The sequence below is a fragment of the Canis lupus genome, chromosome 29, assembly GCF_048164855.1.
Source record: "Canis lupus baileyi chromosome 29, mCanLup2.hap1, whole genome shotgun sequence".
NCBI lineage: Eukaryota > Metazoa > Chordata > Mammalia > Carnivora > Canidae > Canis > Canis lupus.
This window is the reverse complement of record NC_132866.1, coordinates 25532268-25555488: the sequence shown is the minus strand read 5'-3', so window position 1 is coordinate 25555488 and position 23221 is coordinate 25532268. Positions and strand designations below refer to the sequence as shown.

Here is a 23221-nt window from a genome sequence, read left to right as displayed (position 1 = left end):
ACCAAATCTTAAAAAAAAAAAAAAAAAAAAAAGGGCGCCTGGCTGGTTTAGTTGGTGAAGCATGCAGCTCTTGATCTTGAGGTTGTGAGTTCGAGTCTCACATTGGATGTAGAGATTACTTAAAAAATAAAACAAAATCTTAAAAAAAAATATGCTGGGTCACCTGGGTGGCTCACTCTCTTAAGCATCTGCCTTCCACTCAGGTTATGATCCCAGGATCTCAGGATTAAGCCCTGCATTAGGCTCCCTGCTAGGTGGGAGCCCTTCCCCTTGTTCATGCTCTCTTGCACACACACTTTCTCTCTCAAAATAAATAAAATCTTTTAAATAATTTAAAAAAATAGTAACCATTCTTAGTTATCTTCCACTTCCCCACACTCCCAGCATATTTCATGATCTTACTTGAGATATCCAATTAGATTAGTTTCATATTCCAGTCTTGAGATCACCCTGAACATCATAATTGGACTTTATCAAACATTTACAGAACAGCTTTTAAGGTGAAGGAAAAATAACCAATAACTGTTATGTGTTAGGTATCAAATATACATTATTATCTCATTTAATCCTTACACAATTCTGTGAGCTAGGTACTATTATTATCCCTCTTTTAGAAATTGAGCAACTTAAGTAACCTGATCCTAGTCATTCAGCTACCACACAGGGTTGAGGAAAGCCAGTAGGACTGAAAAACAAGGGATCCCTGGGTGGCGCAGCGGTTTGGCGCCTGCCTTTGGCCCAGGGCGCGATCCTGGAGACCGGGGATCGAATCCTGCGTCGGCCTTCCGGTGCATGGAGCCTGCTTCTCCCTCTGCCTGTGTCTCTGCCTCTCTCTCTCTCTCTCTCTCTCTCTCTCTGTGACTATCATGAATAAATAAAAATTTAAAAAAAATAAAAATAAAATGAGATTCAAGGGCAGCCCAGGTGGCTCAGCGGTTTAGTGCCGCCTTCAGTCCAGGGTCTGGTCCTGGAGACCCAGGATCAAGTCCCACATCGGGCTCCCTGCATGGAGCCTGCTTCTCCCTCTGCCTGTTTTTTTTTTTAGATTTTATTTATTTATTCATGAGAGATACAGAGAGAGAGGCAGAGACACAGACAGAGGGAGAAGCAGGCTCCATGCAGGAAGCCTGATGTGAGACTCGATCCTGGGACCCCAGGATAATGCCCTGAGCTGAAGGCAGACACTCAACCGCTGAGCCACCCAGGCGCCCCTCCCTCTGCCTGTGTCTCTGCCTCTCTCTCTCTCTCATGAATAAACAAATAAAATCTTTAAAATAAAATAAAATAAAAAGATTCAATATGCAGCAGGGTTGTATAACTTCTGAAGCATATTCCAAAATGGCACATACTATTTTAAAAAGTATGCAATTAAACAGTTTAGAGACACCTGGGTGGTTCAGTAGTGGAGCATCTGTCTTTGGTTCAGGTTGTGATCCCGGGGTCCTGGGATAGAGTCCCACATCAGACTCCCCGCAGGGAGCCTACTTCTCCCTCTGCCTATGACTCGGTCTGTCTCTGTATCTCTCTTGAATAAATAAATAAAATCTTAAAACAACGCAGTTTGGGGCAGCCCGAGTGGCTCAGCGGTTTAGCGCCGCCTTCAGCCCAGGGCGTGATCCTGGAGACCCGGGATGGAGTCCGACGGCAGACTCTCTGCATAGAACCTGCTTCTCCCTCTGCCTGTGTCTTTGCCTCTCTCTCTCTCTGTCTCTCTCTGTGTCTCTCATGAATAAATAAATAAAATCTTTTAAAAAACCGCAGTTTATTTGTAATAAAGTTTAACAGCACGAATACAGAATGTACCCATTTCACAATGACAAAATTTAGATAATTTTACTGAATTATAACATACATGCTGTAAAGTTCACAAAACTCATACCTTTAGCTTGTTTCTTTTTTATGAAGGTAAAAATTAAAAAAAAAAAAAGTCACCACCACACAGATCAAAATATAAAACATTACCAGTATCTCAGAAGACTTCTTCTGGCTATGGGATATGCTTCTGAGTTAGAGACCTGGATTCGAATCTTGACGCTTTCACTTTCTTCCTGCGTGACTGTGGCAAGTAAGTTGTTTAACCTCTTTGGGTCCCGGTTGAGTCACCTGTAAAGAGAGGATAATACTGCCTTGTGAGATTGTTGAATTAAAGGAGGTCATACAATGTAAAATGTCTCTCACGGTGCCTAAAAATAGCGGGTCTGCAATAAATGGTAGTTATTACAGTCAAATGTTACAGGCGGTCGCCACCTCCCACTTCCTGCCTTTCTGTCACTCGCTTTCGAAAACTGCTCTCGCTCCTGTTCTTTTTCTCCTCCCTTCTCGCCCCTCCTACTGCCGTATAGTGCCTTCCCAATGTGTCGTAAAACGCTCCTCCCCGCCCTCCATGTGGTGAAAACGCAATCACGCTTGACGGCGCGAGGTGGCTCAGCCGCAAGATGGCGGCGCTGGCGGAGGAGCAGACGGAGGTGGCGGTCAAGTTAGAGCCAGAGGGACCGCCGACGCTGCTACCTCCGCAGGCGGGGGACGGCACTGGCGAGGGTGGCGGCGGCACTACCAACAACGGCCCCAACGGCGGCGGCGGGAACGTTGCGGCGGCGGCGTCGTCGGCCGGCGGGGATGGTGGGACCCCCAAACCCTCGGTGGCTGTCTCCGCCGTTGCTCCGGCGGGGGCGGCCCCGGTGCCCGCCGCTGCTCCGGAGGCCGGCGCCCCCCACGACCGACAGACTCTGCTGGCCGTGCTGCAGTTCCTGCGGCAGAGTAACCTCCGCGAGGCCGAAGAGGCGCTGCGCCGTGAGGCCCGGCTGCTGGAGGAAGCAGTGGCGGGCACCGGAGCCCCGGGAGAGGCGGACGGCGCCGGTACGGAGGCGGCTAGCGCGCTTCTCAGCCGGGTCACAGCCTCGGCCCCCGGCCCCGCGGCCCCTGACCCTCCGGGCACCGGCGCTTCAGGGGCCCCCGCCGTCTCGGGCTTAGCGACCGGTCCTCCGGCTCCGGGGAAAGGTGAGCCGCGGAGTCCCGGGGAGGCAGGGCGCGGAAGGGAGCAAGCCGGGAAGGCAGAGCCTGGCAGGCCTGCACCTCTGCGGGCTTGTTTTGAATTTCCTGGGCCCGCCTCTAGGGCCACATGCCCGCCCCTTTCTCTGGTGCGCCGGCTGCGCAGTCAAACCCTCTTCCAAGCTGTCAGTTCCAGTGAGAGGCTGAGGAGAGCAGTTGAGCAGAGGGATGTCTGGGGAGGGTGGGCGCCTAGAGGCGGGGACCTTCAGGCTTTCGGTCCCTTTCTTCTTTGGGGGGCTCTTAAGCTTTGGCAGGTCTGCATTAACACTATTTATACAGAACTGTGCTGTCTTCTTTAAGTAATTACTAAAAATACCTTATATATCCTAATTCTCACAATTCCACTCTGAGCTAGACATTACCTCTATAAGAAAACGGACTCGGAAAAGCCAAGAGACTCGCTTTGGACTGAATAGCCAGGGAGTGATGGAACATAGTGAAGCAGTATTTCTCAAACTATAGGCTATCACTAGTTAAACCTTTGGGGGAATGCAGATTTTTGCACATCACTTCAGACTTGGTGAATCAGATCGTGTAGAGGAATCTGTAGGAATCTCCTTTTTTTAAAAAAAATTTTTTTTCTTTACTCATAACAGACAGAAAGAGAGAGAGAGGCAGAGACAGAGGCACAGGGAGAAGCAGGCTCCATGCAGGGAGCCCGACGTGAGACTCGATCTCAGGTCTCCAGGGTCAGGCCCTGGCCTGAAGGCAGCACTAAACCGCTGGGCCACCTGGGCTGCCCAGGAATCTCCATTTTTGAATATATGCTTCTAAGGGGGTATTGATGTATGGCAACGTTTGAGAACTATTCATTTAGGAATATGTTTTGGACAAACCAGGGTTCAGACTCTCTATCTCTGTTGCTTTTACTTATGTGATGCTGATTCTTCCTGAGGTTGAGGTTGGGTTTTTGTTGTTGTTGTTGTTGTTGTTGTTGTTGTTGTTGTTTTTATTAAATGAATTATAGTGAGGCTCATCTATAATATATATAAAATGCCTGGCACTATTAAGTTTATGCCTAACACTTAACACCTGAGACCTCCCTTCCCAGCCTTTTCCTAGCAACTGTAGTTGCAAAGTCCACGCAGTAAAATTCATACACAGCATGAGGACTCAAAGGTGATCCTGAGGTGATAATAAACGTTTATTGAATGCAGTTATCCAGTGCAGAGCCTCTAGCCAAATAGATCTGTATTTATGTGAGACCTAGTCTTGTAGCATTGCCAGAAGTGAAGTGTGAATATGTATCCTTGTATCCCTTAAATAGAAATGTGCAAAAATGTGATTTAGAGGAATCTTTTCTGAATGCTAAACTTTGTGAATGAACTATAAGATGGATGAATTATGTTGGTTATTTTTCTATAATCTCTCATATTTTCAGAAACTTGACCTATTATAACTCAGAAACCAGTAAGGAGGAAAAGAGGCCATCTGAGTAACCAAAAGAACTTATAACATTTGTATAGTGAAGAATACAGAAGTATTATAATTGCAACTTAAAATTTTGCAAGAATGAGACTGATTAGATTGGCAGGTGTATCATTGTTTGGTATTGCTTTATTACAAATAAATACTCATGTTTTTTTTTTCCCCTTTTTTAAAAAAGACTTTATTTATTCATGAGAGACACAGAGAGAGAGGCAGAGGGAGAAGCAGGCTCCATGCAGGGATCCCGATGTGGGACTCGATCCCAGGACTCCAGGATCACACCCTGGGCCAAAGGCAGGCGCTAAATCGCTGAGCCACCTAGGGATCCCCAAATACTCATGTTTTCTGCCTTGGAATGGTATTTATGGAGATTATTTTAAGCATGTAAATTGAGTTATCTTTTGAAAACATGAATAAGGCTCATCCTTCCCACCCTTGAAATGCTTGCATTTTATAAGGAGTGATAGATATATACATATCCTGCAGAATAGGATGTGTTACAAGAAAGTTATAATACTCAGTTCAGAGATCTGAGAATGTTACTTCAGGGCAGCGCTTGGTGGCCATGGGTGCCATTTACACTGAACCTTGAGAGAAGGTTAACATAGTTGTTTGATTTGCACATACCATGTATTATGAAATTTGTCTTTGAAGTAGCTGCAGGAAAAATATTGAACCTTTTTGTTACTGATTTGAAAATTTTATTTTAAGATATGGATAAGCTGAAGGAGTTTTGGATGGGTGACTGAAACGAAGTGAAAATCCCATTATAAGATTGTGTGATTGTGTGGGGGAGAGAGTTTGAGAGGAGAGAGGCAAACATCTAAGAAACAGTTTCCCTCTGGACGTTAATAAAACAGCTTTAGTCACTTGGTATGTATCAGGTCAGTTTTTGAAAGTTGTTCTTCGTTTTTTATACAGTTGGAAGCGTAGCTGTGGAAGACCAGCCGGATGTCAGTGCTGTGCTGTCAGCCTACAACCAACAAGGAGACCCCACAATGTATGAAGAATACTATAGTGGACTGAAACACTTCATTGAATGTTCTTTGGACTGCCATCGGGCAGAGTTATCCCAACTCTTTTATCCTCTGTTTGTACACATGTACTTGGAACTAGTCTACAATCAACATGAGAATGAAGCAAAATCATTTTTTGAGAAGTATGTGAATTTCATATGTATTACATAAATAGCACACATATATAATGTGTATACACATCTGTAACCACACAAGTGTAAGATTGTAACTCAAAATGTATTTCATGAAGTAGAGATACCTGCTGCTAGGAGAACCTAAAAAAGGGGTTTGATCTAGTTGGAGAAGTCAGGGAAAGCTCCCTGAGAAAGTGATCTTGAGGTAAGATCCGAAGATTGGATTGGAGCTAACCAGATAAAGAGAAGTAGGAAAAGCGTGTGGAATAGCTCTGGCGGGAGGGATCATGGTAGGTGCAGAGATGAAGGAAGGCCAGTATGGCTGGAGCAGAGTATAGAGTCAGGTACAGTATAACCTGAAGCTGGGCTGGTACAGACAGGTTCTTGGGCCATGTTGAGGGTCTTTGTTTATTCTGAGAGCAGTGGTGGGTTGTATTGGGTAGGATTAGGAGCTGAGATTCAATGGACACTCAAACAATAATGACATAAATAAGTGTATTTTTTGCTTTTATCCTAAGAGCAATAGGAAGCTGTGTTAGGGTTAGATTAGATTGAGAGTGACTGAAAACCCAAATAATATGGCTTAAGTACAGTAAAAGTTCATTTCTCTCTCATAAAGGTTAGGCAGTCGGGGACTGGTATGGAGGCCTTGATTACTGGGGACCCAGGCTTTCTCCATCTTGATGCTCTTCCATCCTTGTCGCATAGTTTCTACCTGTGGCACAAGATGGCTCTTTGGCTCTGAGCAGTCATATTAGTGTTGCAGTCAGCTGGAAAGGCGCACATCCTTTCTGGAAGTTGCACACACCTCTTCCCTTTATTTTTTTTTTAAGATTTTATTTACTTATTCATGAGAGACACAGGGGTGGGGGCAGAGACATAGGCAGAGGGAGAAGCAAGCTCCCCCGCAGGGAGCCCAATGTGGGACTTGATCCCAGGATTCTGGGTTCATGCCCTGAGCCAAAGGCAGATGCTCAACCACTGAGCCGCCCAGGTGTCCCACACCTTTTCCTTTTTTTTTTTTTTTTTTAAAGATTTTATATATTCATGAGAGAGACAGAGAGAGGCAGAGATACAGGCAGAGGGAGAAGCAGGCTTCATGCAGGGAACTCGATGTGGAACTCCCATCCTGGATCTCCAGGATCACGCCCTGGGCTGAAGATGGCGATAAACCACTGAGCCACCCAGGCTGCCCCCTCTTCCTTTTTTATGTGGTTAGTCAATGTTCATACTTCCTATCTCCCTTGTGTTCATGTGCTCAGCTAAGATGCAGGAATTCTGCTGTGGAGGAAGAAAGAAAAAAAATGGATGTTAGGGACAGTGAGGTGTCTCTGCTATAGAAGTCATTGAAGGTCCATGTCATTATTAGATTTGCATTTTTAAAAAATTTTATTATTAATCTCTTTACCCAGAGTGGGGCTGAACTCACAACCCTGATGAGATCGAGTCGTATGCTCTACTACTTATGCCAGACAGGTGCCCCGATTTGCCTTTTGAAAGGACCTTTATGCAGTTGGAAAGAATAGATGGTGGTTGTAGGGAGGAACAGAGTGACTTTAGAGTGACTGGTTTGGGAGGTGATTGTAGTGGTCCTCAACTAGGGGGTAATATTATTCCGGCTTCTGCTGGGCTATTTGAACATGTGTAAAGGTGTTTTGGTTGTCATAATGACCAGGGTGGGGAAGAGCAGGTGTCTTCGGGATGCCAAATGTTCTAATATGTGCAGGTAGTCCTATTTAACAAAGAATTGTTCTGCCCCAAAATGTTCTGTTGAGAAATATTAGACTAGGGTGCAGTAGTGTTTGTGAAGGTAAGTAGATATTGGTGAGGCAGTTGGTGATGGATTGGATATGGAGTAAGGGAGATGAGAGTATTATTGATAACCATTAGGTTTCTGGCTCCATCATCTGGATAGGGGTGGCCTTCACTAAGATAGGAAACCCTGGAAGAAGACCTGGTTTGACCGGTTGTGGAGTAATCTTGAGTTCAGATTTGAATATGCCTTTGACTCATTTAAGAGATACTAAGTTGATTCGTGAATGGTATATAAGTCTCTGGAGTTCCAAGGAGATGTAGGGACTAGAGCCATAAATTGGAGTTGTGTATAATATTGATGCATATGGATGAGATTACCTGGAGTGGAGGCTATATGAAATAAGTCACTGGGAGGCTGGACCTGGGCCTTGAGGAACTCCCAACATTTGGAGTAGAAGAGATAGAAAAAGAGTAGAACAGATGGCCAAGTAGAAGAGGTATGCAAGGAGAAGTTAGAGAAGTAGGAAGAAAACCAGGAAGGTATTGAGTTATAGAAGCCAAAGAAAGGAGTGTTTAAAAAGGAGGCAGTACTTAACAGTTTGAATGAGAACATTTTAATACAAACAATAGACCCAAAAGCCAGCAGTTGTCAGACAACACAAGTAGTGGTTATAGGGGAATAATAGAACTTGGGACACTTAGCTTCAATGCCATCATGTCCATTCGTTATTGTATGATGCCTTATAGAAGGTTATAAAGCAAATATTCTTTAGCTTAGCATTTTAGAAAAAAATTAACAAAGGCTGATGATGATAGGATTGTAACCTAATTTTTCTTAAAGTATTGTCATCAAGAAACCCCTTCCTCTCTTAGTATCATGGATAGCCATCTTGCCACAGAAAGCTAGAATATCCTGGGGGACTCTTGTCTGCTTGTTGTGGACAATCTCAGCCCTTCCCAAGCACCAGTGCTCAGATGAGGTTATGGGCAGTGACTGCTATGAACACCAGGAGACTGAAATTTCTAATTTCACTGAAATCTTGGACAGAAACCCTTAGTTCATGTCTTGGTGAATCATAATAGGGTAACATAGGTAACAGTTTAGGAATCTTTTGACTTGTATCAGAGCTAGAGCCCTAATATCTTATGTTTAGTCATTGTTCTCTAAATGTTTTTGCGTTGTTAGTGAGTGCCAAATATATGATCTTTAATTTTACTTTATCAGGAAAATTAAGATTTATAGAAACAAAAGTACATTTAAATTTACTAATTATCACCAAGGCTGAAAGCTTTACTTAATTACCTTTGGTAATGGTGAGTAAATGGAAGTGTTTATTCTTTGGTATCAACATTTGTTTGTCCTTTAGTCATTATTATTATACTGATGTTTAATAAATATATCTGGTATTAAGAATATAAGAAATCATTGAAAATGGTGGGTTTTATGAGAATGTCATGTATTAATTATTAAGAAGCTGGGGGATAGGTTCGTTAATTATACTAGTTTCTACTGTTGTATATGTTTGAAAATTTCCATAATAAAAAGCTTTTAAAAGTGGATTTTGAGAGAACATAAAATTTAGTAAAGCAGAAATTCTAATTCAAATGTCTACTAGTGGTGGACATCTTATCTTTCATTCACTTATGGTAATTATTTCAAATTCTCTTAAAATGTTAATAATACATTTCATTAGAAAATTAAATTTTTAAATTTCAGGATGAAATCAGAAACTGAATTGTAATCATTTTGAAATGAGTTACTTCTGATCCTGTAAGCTTAGTCCAGGATTATTCAGATTGCTACGTTGAAAATATTCTGGGATGTTTATAAATATATGGGGGAGAGCAGATCCCTTAATGATTACATTGAAAAATGACTTTTTAAAATCACTGAAACAGGTTCCATGGAGATCAGGAATGTTATTACCAGGATGACCTACGAGTATTATCTAGTCTTACCAAAAAGGAACACATGAAAGGGAATGAGACCATGTTGGATTTTCGAACAAGTAAATTTGTTCTGCGTATTTCCCGTGACTCGTACCAACTCTTGAAGAGGCATCTTCAGGAGAAACAGAACAATCAGATATGGAACATAGTTCAGGAGCACCTCTACATTGACATCTTTGATGGGATGCCGCGTAGTAAGCAACAGATAGATGCGATGGTGGGAAGTTTGGCAGGAGAGGCTAAACGAGAGGCAAACAAATCAAAGGTATGGGAATAAACCTAAGAACTATATAATGCAGATTATGAAAAATTGTAGTATTTCCATCTACATAATTTACACATTTTTCTTATAGCTAGTTTGGGAATAACTGTACACTGTATATTAAGTTTCATGTTTTAAGGATGATGTATAAATTAGAATTTGGGAATGGTTGCATTTAACAGAACCCTGACTACAGTGACAAGCAAATAAGGGATTTTTTTTTTTTTTTTTTTAAATAAGGGATTTTATATACATACAATGAATTGCAGAGGAAAGCCCTCTTGCTCTGGCGTAGGGGCTCCACACTGCCATCAAAGAGCCTGGCTCCTAGTTTCTCCTCCATTATCTTAGAATTTGGCCTTCTTCTTGGTGCTCACAGATGGCTGTTGTAGCTCCAGCTTGCACCTACATTCCAGGAAGGCAGAGTGGGGAGGACAAAAGGCTTATCCCTGCTAAATCTCTTTTGTATCAGGAAAACAGTATTTTTTTTTTTTTCTAAAACCCTACCCAGTATATTTGTGTGTACATCTGTTGGCCAGAATGATGTTATATGGCTATTCCAAGCTGCAAAGGAGTCTGGGAACAGAAATGATTTAACCAAGCATATTGCTGCTCCAACAAAATCAGGGTTCTGTTAGTAAGGAAGAAGGGGAGATTGGCTCTTGGGTAGATAAGTATACAGAATCTGCTTCAGGGTATGTTACTGTATTTTAATTGTGATTCATCCTATCAAGATATGAAAAGGATGTCAATGAATGAAATATTAATCTTGAAAATGTTGGCTCCTTTGACTTGTAGGTATTCTTTGGTTTATTAAAAGAGCCAGAAATTGAGGTGCCTTTGGATGATGAAGATGAAGAAGGAGAAAATGAAGAAGGAAAACCTAAAAAGAAGAAACCTAAAAAAGATAGCATTGGATCCAAAAGCAAAAAACAAGATCCTAATGCTCCACCTCAAAACAGGTGAGGAGAAAATTTAAGGAACATGTGCTAAGTTTTAAGATGATCTGTTATTGTAGTGAATTCAGTTTCTTAATAGGGTAATTTTCAGTCTGTTTTTCTTTCACAGAATCCCTCTTCCTGAGTTGAAAGATTCAGATAAATTGGATAAGATAATGAATATGAAAGAAACCACCAAACGAGTACGCCTTGGGCCAGACTGTTTACCCTCCATTTGTTTCTATACATTCCTCAATGCTTACCAGGTCGGTAAGATAATTGTGCAATTTCTGCCTAGAGAGTCTTGTAAAGTGGTCACTTTCCAAGAAAAGAAACTTAGATGTGTTAACTAAGACAGATTTTTCTTTTTTAAATTCTTAACATAGCTTACAGAGAGAAGTTAGGAAAGGATAATTGGACACTGCTTGGAATAGATAGAAGGCAGTGTTGAAAAGACCTTTAGCAACTTGCAGGTGCCAGAATGTTGCTTGTTTCACTGATCAGAATTCTGCTAGCCTTTGAGGAGCAGGAAACTAATTCATCTCTATTGAACCTGGCTTAAGTATTTATATAAACTTAAAACTTTTTATTAAGGACTCAACATGTCTTTATAGATTGTTTATAATAAGCTGTTAAGGATATATTTAGTAAAGTACAGAAATGATTAAGGTTTTCTTCATGTGATTTAAATTTAGAGGGCAAAAGGAGTGAATGACATGTTCTCAAAGTAAATACTTTCAAACAGTGGGTTTCATAGGAGAAAATGCAATCTCAAGTGATCTCTTATATGAGAAAAAGAGTTATCATTATATATTTTCTAAGATGTAATTTTTTCCCTAAGACAGTATTGTTGAATGCAATGTTTTTATTTTTTTATTGGCAGGGCCTCACTGCAGTGGATGTCACTGATGATTCTAGTTTGATTGCTGGAGGTTTTGCAGATTCAACTGTTAGAGTATGGTCTGTGACACCCAAAAAACTTCGTAGTGTTAAACAAGCAGCAGGTAACTGAGATGACCTGTGAAGATGTGAACTCAGCTTTAGTTTACACCAATCTGGAATCCTTGGAGTATACACAAGAGATTGTGATCTCAGCAGAATTTCACTTGATTTTACTTTAACTCAAAATACTAACATTCCCAAGTGAAAAGTGCATTGGAGTGGCAATCAGGAGACTGGGGTGCTAGACTCGTTTAACTTTCCTGGACCTCAGTTTTCTCACCTATAGAATGGGGGGATTGGGCCAGAAAACTCTGTAAGTTTAAAAATCTAATTTTGGCTGTTCGCCTGTGAATTTTAAAAATGCCTTTAAAGTAAATAATGGGAGAGTACTTTCTGTTTTAGCTTAAAAATGGCTTAAGAAGAACTAATTTTAGGATTTCATTTTAAAGTTTCTTGCTAAATTTTAAACAAGATAATACATTATAAAAAAACTTTTAATATTTCCATAGTTTGCATTTATATAAAACATTATGATATAGTGGATTACTTTGAGTTTTATTTATTTATTGCAGATTAATTTATTAGAGAGCAAGCACAGAGGGAGAGGAAGAAGCAGATTCCTCTCTGAGCATGAAGCCCAACATGGGGCTTGATCCCAGGACCCTCGGGATCATGACCTGAGCCAAAGGCAGATGGTTAACTGTCTGAGCCAACCAGGCGCCCCTATTTTGAGTTTTAATCATAATTCCAACACTGAGTAGCTATGTGCATTCTGGCAGATTATTAACTATCTTAAACCTCAGTTTCCTCTTCTGTACACTGGGATGATTAGAGACATTAGCCCTGTGGGTGGTTTGTAAGAAGAACTGCTCAGATGTTAGTTCTTATGAACCATGATGTGACTACTTTAAAATGTTCTAATGAATGTATTTTTTTAATCAATTTATTTTAAAAAATCAATATTTTGGGATCATTTTAGATCTTAGCCTCATAGACAAAGAGTCAGATGATGTCTTAGAAAGAATAATGGATGAGAAAACAGCCAGTGAGTTGAAGATTTTGTATGGTCACAGCGGGCCTGTCTATGGAGCCAGCTTCAGTCCAGACAGGTAAAATACAATGAAAAATTAAATATTGCTGTATTATATTGAGATTATATAAAAGTTACTACTGGAAATGTGTTGGGAGATATTGTTAGAAAAATCTCATGGTTGCCTCTCATGCATGATCTTTTAGAATCCTGCCATTTGCTAATTCATCTTGGGGTACTGTGTACAAGATAGCAACTTAATTCAGACCCAAATTTATAGAATCAAGATGGACAGCTTCAGGGTTTGTTGGTTTTATTTATTAAAAATAAATAAATTTATATATATATATATAAATTTATTTATTTTTAAGATTTTATTTATTTAACCATGAGAGACAGAGAGAGAGAGAGAGAGAGAGAGGCAGAGACACAGGCAGAGGGAGAAGCAGGCTCCATGCAGGGAGCCTGATGGGGGACTTGATCCCGGGTCCCCAGGATCATGCCCTGGGCGGAAGGCAGGCTCCAAACCACTGAGCCACCCAGGGATCCCTGGTTTGTTGGTTTTAAAAATTAGCTTTAGTTTTTGTATAACTCCAGTAGGGGCTGAGTTGCTTCTTTGGGTTCCTACCTTGGGTTTGTGGCAACTCTAAATTCAGAACAGATTCCTTATAATAAAGGCATGTTAGCTGTCAATTGAAAATTTTGTGTAATCAAAAGTACTAAGAGGATAATACTGAAAAGGGAATTTGAAACCCACAGGTATTTGCTTATTTTTCATGATCTTTAACATTCTGTAGAAATGGGAGGGAATTATATATTCATAATACCATTTGTATCTTATTTGGATAATAGCTGTCAACCCCATGTGTATTTTCATTTTTATGAAATCTCGAGAATAAAAGAAACTGATAGCCAGATGATACATTTTTACTTGAGGGAAATCTCCGATTTCAGTGAAAACCATAGTAGTTTGAGTGGTTTAGCTTTTGTTTTTATCCCTAAAAAAGGTAAAGTATTACTTCCATGTCTATAGTGTTTGTTGTCAGACATTTCCTTCTAAATGTTTATACAAGTTATACATGATAGGAAAAGAGTATCTCCATTTTATAATAAAATAAATAATAAATTAAAATAAATAATTATTTTTAAAGATTTTATTTGAGAGAGCGAGTGAGAGAGAGAATATGGGGCAGGAGAGGCAGAGGGAGGGAGAAGCAGACTCCCCATAAGCAGGGAGCCTGATGGGGAGTTCAATCCTAGGACTCCAGGAGCATTGCCTGAACTGAAGGCAGACACTTAACCGACTAAACCACTCAGGTGCCCTGAGCATCTCCATTTTTTAAATTATTTTTTTAAATATTTATTTATTCATGAGAGACAGAGAGAGAGAGAGAGAGAGAGGCAGAGACAGGCAGGGGGAGAAGCAGGCCCCATGGAGGGAGCCCAACGTGGGACTCGATCCTGGGTCTCCAGGATCACGCCCTGGGCCGAAGGTGGTGCTAAACCACTGAGTCACTGGGGCTGCCCGAGCATCTCCATTTTAAAGAATTGTGGAATTTTAAGTGACATCTTCTATCATCTTTCTTAGCTTTTCTCAATTGACCTTTATGACCAACTATTTTTTGGTACCCTTTGGTATAATTTTTTTATAAGAACTGTGGTTTTCCCAGTATACTTTTAAAAATAATCTCATTCAGTAGGTGTTCAGTAGTGTCAGAGCTAACAGTTTAGTTAATTTTAACTTTTTGTTATCTACTGTGAATTCCATGTATAAGTAAAAGATGTAGCATGTCAGCTATAATTAACATATTCAAATGTACAAAGAAACTGGACAGGTTAACTAAGTTATTCTGGGAATCAAATATATTACCTTCTCTTCCCTCAGGAACTACTTGCTTTCTTCTTCAGAGGATGGAACTGTTAGATTGTGGAGTCTTCAAACATTTACTTGCTTGGTGGGATATAAAGGACACAACTACCCAGTATGGGACACACAGTTTTCTCCATATGGATATTACTTTGTGTCAGGGGGCCATGATCGAGTAGCTCGGTAAGAACATTGTGATCTTATGACTGGCAAAATTGTTTCTTTTGGGGGAATTACACACTTCAGCCAAACTTGTTTTCACTTGTTTTTTTGGGATCAACTTTTTGAGAATGTCAGCATTTATAGTACTTATTTTGAAAAGGAATTTGGGAGGAGTATTACTATGTCTGCAATTCCTATCAAGAATCCTTTTTTTCAAAAAAAAAAAAAAAAAGAATCCTTTTTTTCCCTCAAGTATTTAACAGGCTCCCCACCCCTCCCACCAGCTAGACTTTCACCACCACTGTGAGCACTGCTGGTGTTTTCCTGTGATCCCCTTTAAAGTTCAGGATGAGGTAACTCAAATTAGAAACTAATTTTATGGTGGCCAAAACTAGGGAAAAATACTTTTCTATGGGTTAGACTATGAATTGGGGTAGGAAAGGAGGTACATAACAGAGAACTAGAGAATTGAAAAAAAAATTATATTAAATCAACTTAGTTTCCCTTGAGAATGTTATTTCGTCTCACTCATTCCACTTTTCCTTAGGTAGCCAGTGAAGGGGGTGGTGGAGATCTATTTGGAGTTAATATTTCACATGGGTGTTTCTGTATTTATTTTAGAATTTTGGCAGTTAACTATTACTTTTTTTTTTTTGCTTTCAATGCATTTTTTAAAAGGCTCTGGGCTACAGACCACTACCAGCCTTTAAGGATATTTGCTGGCCATCTTGCTGATGTGAATTGTACCAGGTTCCATCCAAATTCTAATTATGTTGCTACGGGCTCTGCAGATAGAACTGTGCGGCTCTGGGATGTCTTGAATGGGAACTGCGTAAGAATATTCACTGGACACAAGGTATTTTACACCATTGTTCTGGCACATAAGTTGTCTTTGAGATAATAACTATTCATTCCATTAAGCTTTTAAATTCTAGCATTTTCTTACTTTCTTAGATATTTTTAACCCACTTCTGATTCTTTCCATGGACTTCTTTTCTAGGGACCAATTCATTCCTTGACATTTTCTCCCAATGGGAGATTCCTGGCTACAGGAGCAACAGATGGCAGAGTACTCCTTTGGGATATCGGACATGGTTTGATGGTTGGAGAATTAAAAGGCCACACTGATACAGTCTGTTCACTTAGGTTTAGTAGAGATGGTGAAATTTTGGCCTCAGGTAAATGATTAGAAATGGCTTTGTGGTAAGGGGTAAATGGTATGTTAAAATGAAACAGTGTTGATTGACTGTGTTAGGTTTTGCTTCTCTTAGACACGACATGTGCAGACTTCTTGGGTTAAACTGCTTGAAATGGTCCTTTAGAAGGTAGAGTTTATTAACCAAGTTTAGATTTTTTTCACCAGAACTATATAGTAAATATATGAAGTGTATTTGACAAAATGTCAGAACTCAAATATGGTAGACTCTACTAAATAGTTTCCTTTTAACTTCCCCTTAGGTTCAATGGATAATACAGTCCGGTTGTGGGATGCTGTCAAAGCATTTGAAGATTTAGAGACCGATGACTTTACTACAGCCACTGGGCATATAAATTTACCTGAGAATTCACAGGAGTTACTGTTGGGAACATATATGACCAAATCAACACCAGTTGTACATCTCCATTTTACTCGAAGAAACTTGGTTCTAGCTGCAGGAGCTTATAGTCCGCAATAAACCATCGGTATTAAAGACCTTTTGGAAGCTACTGTTTGAAAAAGGGAGACTAAAAGCAAATACCTCAGTGATTAATATTTAAGCTACAAAGAATGTTTTGTCTATATGGATCTGGAAGGATGCTGCTTGGAAAATCTGAACAGGACAGTTCCACGTTTCTATAGCAACCACATTTAACTAATTTCCGTTAGTTGAATAAGAGGTATTATGTTTGTGGAGGGGACATTTATGGTGCTTTGGATTGTGTGGAAACTATGCATTTTCTGTTCAAATGCTATTTTAATTTATTATGTTTGAAAAAAAATCAATTGATTTCAATAATTCATCCGCTTCAAGATTCAAATTGAGTAATATAATACCATCTTGAATTTTAGCTGAAGAACTCTATGAGCATGTATGTTTTTGCTGTAAAAATGTAGTTACTGTATGGCACTCAAGTACTATGTTAAATGATCCACTAACATTTTTGCTTGGCCCATGATTAGTGGAATGTATGTTACTGGGTAGGGTGAACTACAATTTCTAAGAACTAGATGAACTACAAGCCAACCACTGACATCTGAATTTGTACCTGTTGGATTCTGAGTGCACCCAAACACTCTATAAACCAGGTGAAGAAATTTAGCTTCCATGTTCTACTTCAGCTAAAGCAGCTACATACAACCTAGTACACTTGAAGTCAGACAGACATTTCAGTTGCTTACCTCCAGTACTGAGCCTTGCTTTGGGAAACTAAAAGATTTAGACCAAGTCACTGCCAGTTTTTTTGCCTTCGTTGCATTTTGTACAGTTTTTATATTTTTGATATCTTGTAAATAAAGACAACCAGCTTTTCCAGGTTCATAATTTATTGTACAAATTGAGTATCACATGATGAGTTGACATTAGCTTTTCCAAGCATGGGAATTTAACAGATGAGGTCCAAGTTAAAGTCCTATAAACAAAGCAAAAATAGTTCAGACACAATTGTGTTCAACTCTAAGATATTCAGTAATTACTAGTATAGGACTATCCATGAACCCCCTGAAACTGAATGCAAATTCATCAGATTCTCAGTCAGTAACCACTCCAAAATGCAGGTATCTTTCAGCTTACTACAATTTAACCTTACACTTCACCTTTAACAAAAGAGCTGCCAACAACTCAGTATCATCCTGAATGTATGCTATTGGAAAAATCTAGTATACAAAGTAACATTTTAAAAAGTAGTAAACATATCAGAGATAAAATTTCTCCATTTTTATAATGGGGATACAACCACCCTCCCAAAGTTGGGAGGTACCTAATATGGAAACTGGGCAAAAACTCCGTTTCTCAGGAATGAGTCATGGGCCACTGCATTCTGGGGTATGTAGTCTTAGTCAATAGTTTTGAGATTGGAAAAGCTTTTAAGAGCAAAGGAAAAATTTTCTGTGGAGAACTAAGGAAGATAAAGATCTGGGTTTGGGGTTTTCTCCATATCATCTACTACCAAAACAATTATTCATTCAAGGATGGGCAAATGGAGGTTGTGGTGTGCCATAAGAAGAAAATGAAATCTATAAAAATTTAAAGAAAATATAAAATTGGTTATATAGAAATTTGAAGCTAGCAAAAAAATAAGATATATTTACAATGTATTTAAAAGATTGGTTTTAATAATTATTACATAAAGGACTTATGTAAGAGAAATAAGGTCTTCACAAAGGAAAAGACTCAATTATTAAATAAGAAAAATATATTAAGGGACTGTTAAGAAAAACGCAAACAGTAAACAAATGAAAAAATGCATTACTTCATCAAAAAGACACATTTTCACTCATCAAATAAGCAAAAATCAGAAACTGATTCAACATTGGCTAGGGCAGGAGACACCCTCTTACAAAGCTGGGCACCCCATAACCCTTGGGGAAAAGTCCTTAAGCTTAAAACAATCAAATAGGCAACACTACAGCATGGAAAAGAACATAGTAGTCTCTAAGCCCACCCTTTAACCCAAGCTCCAAAGCGTTCAATGCAATATTTCATATTTAAAAAAATTCTAATAGGGAACAGATATACATCAAATATCCATATACACTCATACATTCAACTACTAGAGGAAGACATTTGTTATAAGACAGTATTACAGACAGGACTCCTAGCCACTGAAAACCAAATTAAAAAAAAAAAAAAAAAAAAAAAAAGCCAAACCAAAATATTAACAAAAATGGTCAAGGTACTGAGATATGAACAATAGTTTCCTCTTGTATGTAACTGCACAAGGACAATTTACTTTTATAGTAAGGGAAAAAACCCTACCAACATAATGGCTAAGTTACCAACTTTTATTTATTCTTTTATGAATAAAATTTTTTTAAAAAGATTTTATCCATTTATTCACGAGAGACAGAGAGAGGCAGAAACACAGGCAGAGGGAGAAGCAGGCTCCATGCAGGGAGCCCAACGTGGGAGTCGATCCCAGGTCTCCAGGATCAGACCGACCCTGGGCTGAAGGCAGTGCTAAACCGCTGAGCCACCCAGGCTGCCCAGTTACCAACTTTAAAATGTCAATTCCTTACCATTTATGTTGCTTTCACAGCTGGTGTTTTTTTAGACCTTAATTTGAAGTATAAAATCATCAAAGCAATGCCTCCGTATGTGGCCAATACACACTGAAAAAGAAAGGAGAAAGTAAACAAGAGCTAATGCCACCTATATTATACTAAATCATAACTGCTTAAAGGTATTGTTAATACTTACATTCATTCTACCTGTGAGAGTGTAAGAGTTGAAATATTTTTTGATACCAGTGAAATGGAATTGGGCATCAGTTTCTGGACCTGCCATGATTTCAAGCTTTAAAAAAAAAAAAAAAAAAAAAAAAGAAAGCAATAATAAATTGGTTTGGATGCAATTTAAAAGAAAATTAAGTTTCATTTTGTTGTTGTTTTAAAGATTTTATTTTTTTCAGTAATCTCTGTATCCAACATGGGGCTTGAACTCAAAACCCGGAGATCAAGAGTCACATGCTCCACCAACTGAGCCAGCCAAGCACCCCTTGTTTTTTTGTTTTTCTTTAAGTTAAAGTCATTGCATTATAAATATTACGAGTTCTTATGTCTTGCCCAAAACAAGTAGCAAAGATGGTGAAAAACTTATTGATAAGAGAAACTTTCAGAAGGAAGACTTGACCTCGGTTGCTACTGTATAACATTCCAAAATATACATCAAATCATTTAGCACTGAAGAGAACACAGTAATCTCTAGGCCCACCCTTTAACCCAATATTGCTTGATACTGTTTTTGGTTCTCACTACATCATGTTACATTGTGCATGGACTCAATCATGCCTACTCCTTTTAAGAGGAGTAGCTGAAAGTTGGAGCTTCTGATACATTTCAAAGTTTCTAAGAAGGGTAACCACCAAATAAACAGCTCAACTTGCAACCCCTTTCACAATTTTTCTTTTCCTCCTTCTTAAAGATTTTATTTATTTATTCATGAGAGAGAAGCAGGCTCCCCACAAGGAGCCCGATGAGGGACTCGATCACAACCCGAGCCAAAAGCAGACAGACGCTCAACCACTGAGCCACTCAGGCACCCTCACAATTTTTCTTATAATTTTAGGAATGGGAAGAGAAGGGATCATTTACTAAATGGAACTGATACTACCATTTTTTAAAAATTAACATTATTTTAACAAAAGGGATGTACATCAGAGTATAAGAACTGGAAGTGGGACACCTCAGTGGCTCAGCAGTTGAGCATCTGCCTTTGGCCCAGGGCGTGATCCTGGAGTCCCAGGATCGAGTCCCACATTGGGCTCCCTGCATGGAGCCTGCTGCTTTCTCTGCCTGTGTCTCTGCCTCTCTCTCTCTCTCTCTCTCTGTCTCCCATGAATAAATAAAATCTTTAAAATATATATATATATATATATATATTTCCACAGTTTAAAGAATTTATAAGAAAATGCTGGTTCAAGTTCTTAAAGATGGAGATCCTACCAAAATGCCATTATCAAAGTCTGTCAACTAGTTATAAACAGGATACTCACTACCTAGGCTACGGTGCTGTCAGCATCTAACTCCCACCCCTAGGATACATACTAGCTATTGGAGGTATCAGGAAAGCTGGAATTCCCACTTCTTACACCAAAATAGGTAAAAGATCTAAATATAAATAGTAAAGCCGAGGAATCCTGGAAGAAAACATGGACCAGTATTTTAGTTACCTCAGGAAAGGGAAAATATAAAGGCCAAAAACTCAATGGGAAAACACAAAAGTGATCAAAGAAATGTAAATGAGGCCGATATTAAACTATCAGACTAGGAAAAATAATAAATAGTAAGAATGAGAAAATAAAGCATTTCCTGTTGCCTGAGTGTAAACTGGTACTTTTCCTAAGGTGCAATTTTGCAATACCTATCAAATTATAAAATTAATATACCCTTTTAGGTAGCTGGTTCATTTGTTCTCCAGGAATTTACCCTTAAAGGAAACATGTTCTATGGGTCAAGAAGGATGACTGAAATACTGTTTATGAAAATAAACGGGAAAATATGAAAAGTTAATCTACATACAAGAGACTGATAGTTTCCATTTGAGGAACTACAATGTGCAGATATTTATGCATGGACATGGGAAGATGTCCCTGTGTATGTTTAACTGAAAAAAAAATCTATTTCTGGACATTATACTACATAGTACATAAATGGTTCTCAAGGTCTGGTTCCTAGACCAGCAGCAACACCACTGGAAACTTGTTGGAAATGCAAATTCTCAGGCCTGACCTCAGGCCTATTCAGAAACTCTGGGGCCCAGGAGTAATCTGCTTTAATATGCCCTCTAGGCATTTCTTATGCAAGCTAAAGTTTAAAAGATACTGCAGTAATAGAAAACCAAATATTTGTTATTAAATATACAGAAAAAAACTCTGGAAAAATATGCAACAGACTTTTAAGAGGAGTTATAAGTACCTATATATTACACAGGCATATATTTGTTAAAATAAAAAATAACAAAAGCACATTCAAAGGTCACCAGAACACTTGAAAATTCGTATGTATGACCGCCTATCTACCACGACCGACGCCACGCCGAGTCGATTGGCAACATAGACGAGCCGGTCGAGGTCCGGTCGAGATTGGTAGGCAGTGGCTGTGACTCAGCTGGCTCTTGATGAAATGGAAGAGGGAAAGATCTGTGAGGAAGTCGTTGCTATGGAAACTGGCACTCCCCTGTTTACCATTCAAAGGCCTTCAGAGGCGTTCTCGTGCACAGAATTGGCAATGAAAATTTGGACAAATGACCTTAATCCTGAAGTTTCAATAAGGTTCTTGGAACAATGAAGGAAATCCAAACTTCCTTAAGTCTCCTCAGGGGACTTGGCCTTTCCAGACCAAGAAGGGAAATCTCCATTAAAATAAATCTTTTTAATGTAGCTTTTATGTTAATGGTTTCATTTTACTAGACCTACTAAAGGCATAGTTTCCCCTCCATTAATCTTCATGATACACTTTTGGATTCTTTTGGTATTAAGTAGGTTTCTAGGAGAAACCTTACACAAAACAGGAGCTTAACTTTGCCGTTATTATTTAAATGATAACCCCACTCCCTTGTGTGTAACAAAAATTTTTAGGAGGACGTGGTGTCCAAGTGAAACAATTTTAAAGCGCCCTAAATTTCTCTCTACACAATATGGTAGGAAGGCTTTGATATTCCACAGAGGACTAATTCTGACTGCAGGGAAGGGCATGGCATAGGAACTGAGATTTAGTCTGGATCTTGAAGACTCTTGTGCAGGTGAGATGGAGGCACGAGTCCGGAGTAAAATGTTGCCGGTGAAATAAACAATGGGATAAAAGCCTACAAGCACTGGGGCTTGCCCCCTTCCGCGAGCTGCACGTTACTTTTGGACAAAGATCTCCAACCCTTGGGGCTAGAGCACCCTCTGTGGAATAACTCGAACTGAGACCTTACTCCTTTTTGAACCGTACAAAGTTTAGAAAGACACAACAAGGAACAAATTACCTAAGACTAATAAATGCACTAACTGCTAAATGGTAGGTAGCCCGTGGAGAAGTCGAAGCATGGGGTCTCACTCTCGTTTCCAATTAACGGGCCTACCGCGAGTAAACAGGAATGACGCCTTCCACGTCTTTCTTCACCTGCGAAACGGGCATTTCAGAGAAGGCCCAAAGGGACCAACTGCATTTCCCTGACTGGACACCCACCTAGCTGGAGCGGTGAGATCACGAGGTAGAAGTCGAGAACCACTCGGGTACCGAAAGCAGCCTTCTGCACTTCAAGGGGGGTATTCGGCTCCCTGTTCTGGCTGCCCCTTAGAGGGAAAAGGCCTTCCCGCTGCGATCCGACAGCCTGGACTCTAACCCGCGGACCGCCGGCCTGGCCGACTGCGGGCGCCGGGCCGCACACATTCCCGCCTTGACAAAGGCTGCAGCGCAGCTAAAGGAGGCCTCGCTGGCCAGCTCCCTAGGCACAGCACAGTGGAAACAGACTATGGGCATAACCGAGGAAAACAGGTTAATCTGGCCAGAAGCCCGAGTTTCATTCAGTATTACATCGCTAGGTGACCTTGGGGGGTGTCCCTTCGCAGCGGGCCTCATTTTTCCTCATCGTAAAGGGATCCAAGGGCCTTTGGGAACTATGGGAGCCTCTGGGACCTCCTATCCTCCTCGCCCCTTGGATTCCCAGTCCGACCCTCGCGCCCTGGCTCCCTCGTTACCTCCAATTCCTTTCCCCAATTCTCCGCTGTTCTCGCTCCCCAAAGCAAAGACCTAGCGGCGTTTCTGCATCAGGAACGGTCGGAGTTTTGTGCCACCCCTTCACAGCGGAGGCACGAAGCCTGCGCCGGGGATCCCGTCCACACACCCACCTCGCAAAAGGTAGCAACTCCACTGGTTGTGTCCTTCAACGTACGCAGCTAACCTGCGGCCGGCCGGAAGAAGCCGCCTCCCCCGCACGCGTTCAACGGGCCAGAGCCTATTCAGCCTTCAGCGTCGATTGGCTACGGCCCGAAGTCCCGCCCTTCC

General features: G+C 40.3%; 2 protein-coding genes and 1 long non-coding RNA gene across 8 annotated transcripts in view; 1 reads left to right on the top strand and 2 right to left on the bottom strand.

Moving 5' to 3' along the window:
* Positions 1–2509, bottom strand: part of LOC140620937 (uncharacterized) — an 11740-nt gene extending 9231 nt beyond the window's left edge. For both annotated transcript variants that reach the window (XR_012020686.1, XR_012020687.1), the window contains exons 1-2: positions 2222–2509; positions 1963–2103 (exon numbers count right to left, since the gene is read on the bottom strand). This is a non-coding gene — a long non-coding RNA (uncharacterized lncRNA). The remainder of the gene's footprint in view (positions 1–1962; positions 2104–2221) is intronic.
* On the top strand, positions 2408–17054 carry TAF5 (TATA-box binding protein associated factor 5). The gene is made up of 11 exons (XM_072805468.1): positions 2408–2997; positions 5398–5635; positions 9281–9596; positions 10392–10555; positions 10662–10797; positions 11415–11535; positions 12453–12582; positions 14389–14553; positions 15211–15388; positions 15533–15710; positions 15991–17054. Exons 1-11 carry the CDS (start codon positions 2436–2438, stop codon positions 16206–16208), a joined length of 2406 nt encoding a protein of 801 aa, XP_072661569.1. The 5' UTR covers positions 2408–2435; the 3' UTR covers positions 16209–17054.
* ATP5MK (ATP synthase membrane subunit k) lies at positions 17039–23221 on the bottom strand. Of its 5 annotated transcripts, XM_072805479.1 has the most exons (5): positions 22915–23120; positions 22200–22336; positions 18930–19025; positions 18749–18841; positions 17039–17142 (listed from the first exon to the last, which is right to left on the bottom strand). In XM_072805479.1, the coding sequence occupies exons 3-4, from the start codon at positions 19014–19016 to the stop codon at positions 18752–18754; spliced, it is 177 nt and encodes a 58-aa protein (XP_072661580.1). In that variant the 5' UTR covers positions 19017–19025; positions 22200–22336; positions 22915–23120; the 3' UTR covers positions 17039–17142; positions 18749–18751. The 5 variants fall into 5 exon arrangements, with proteins under 5 accessions (XP_072661580.1, XP_072661577.1, XP_072661578.1 ...); XM_072805476.1 differs by lacking the exon at positions 22200–22336 and having other exon boundaries at positions 23065–23221; XM_072805477.1 differs by lacking the exon at positions 22200–22336 and having other exon boundaries at positions 22915–23112.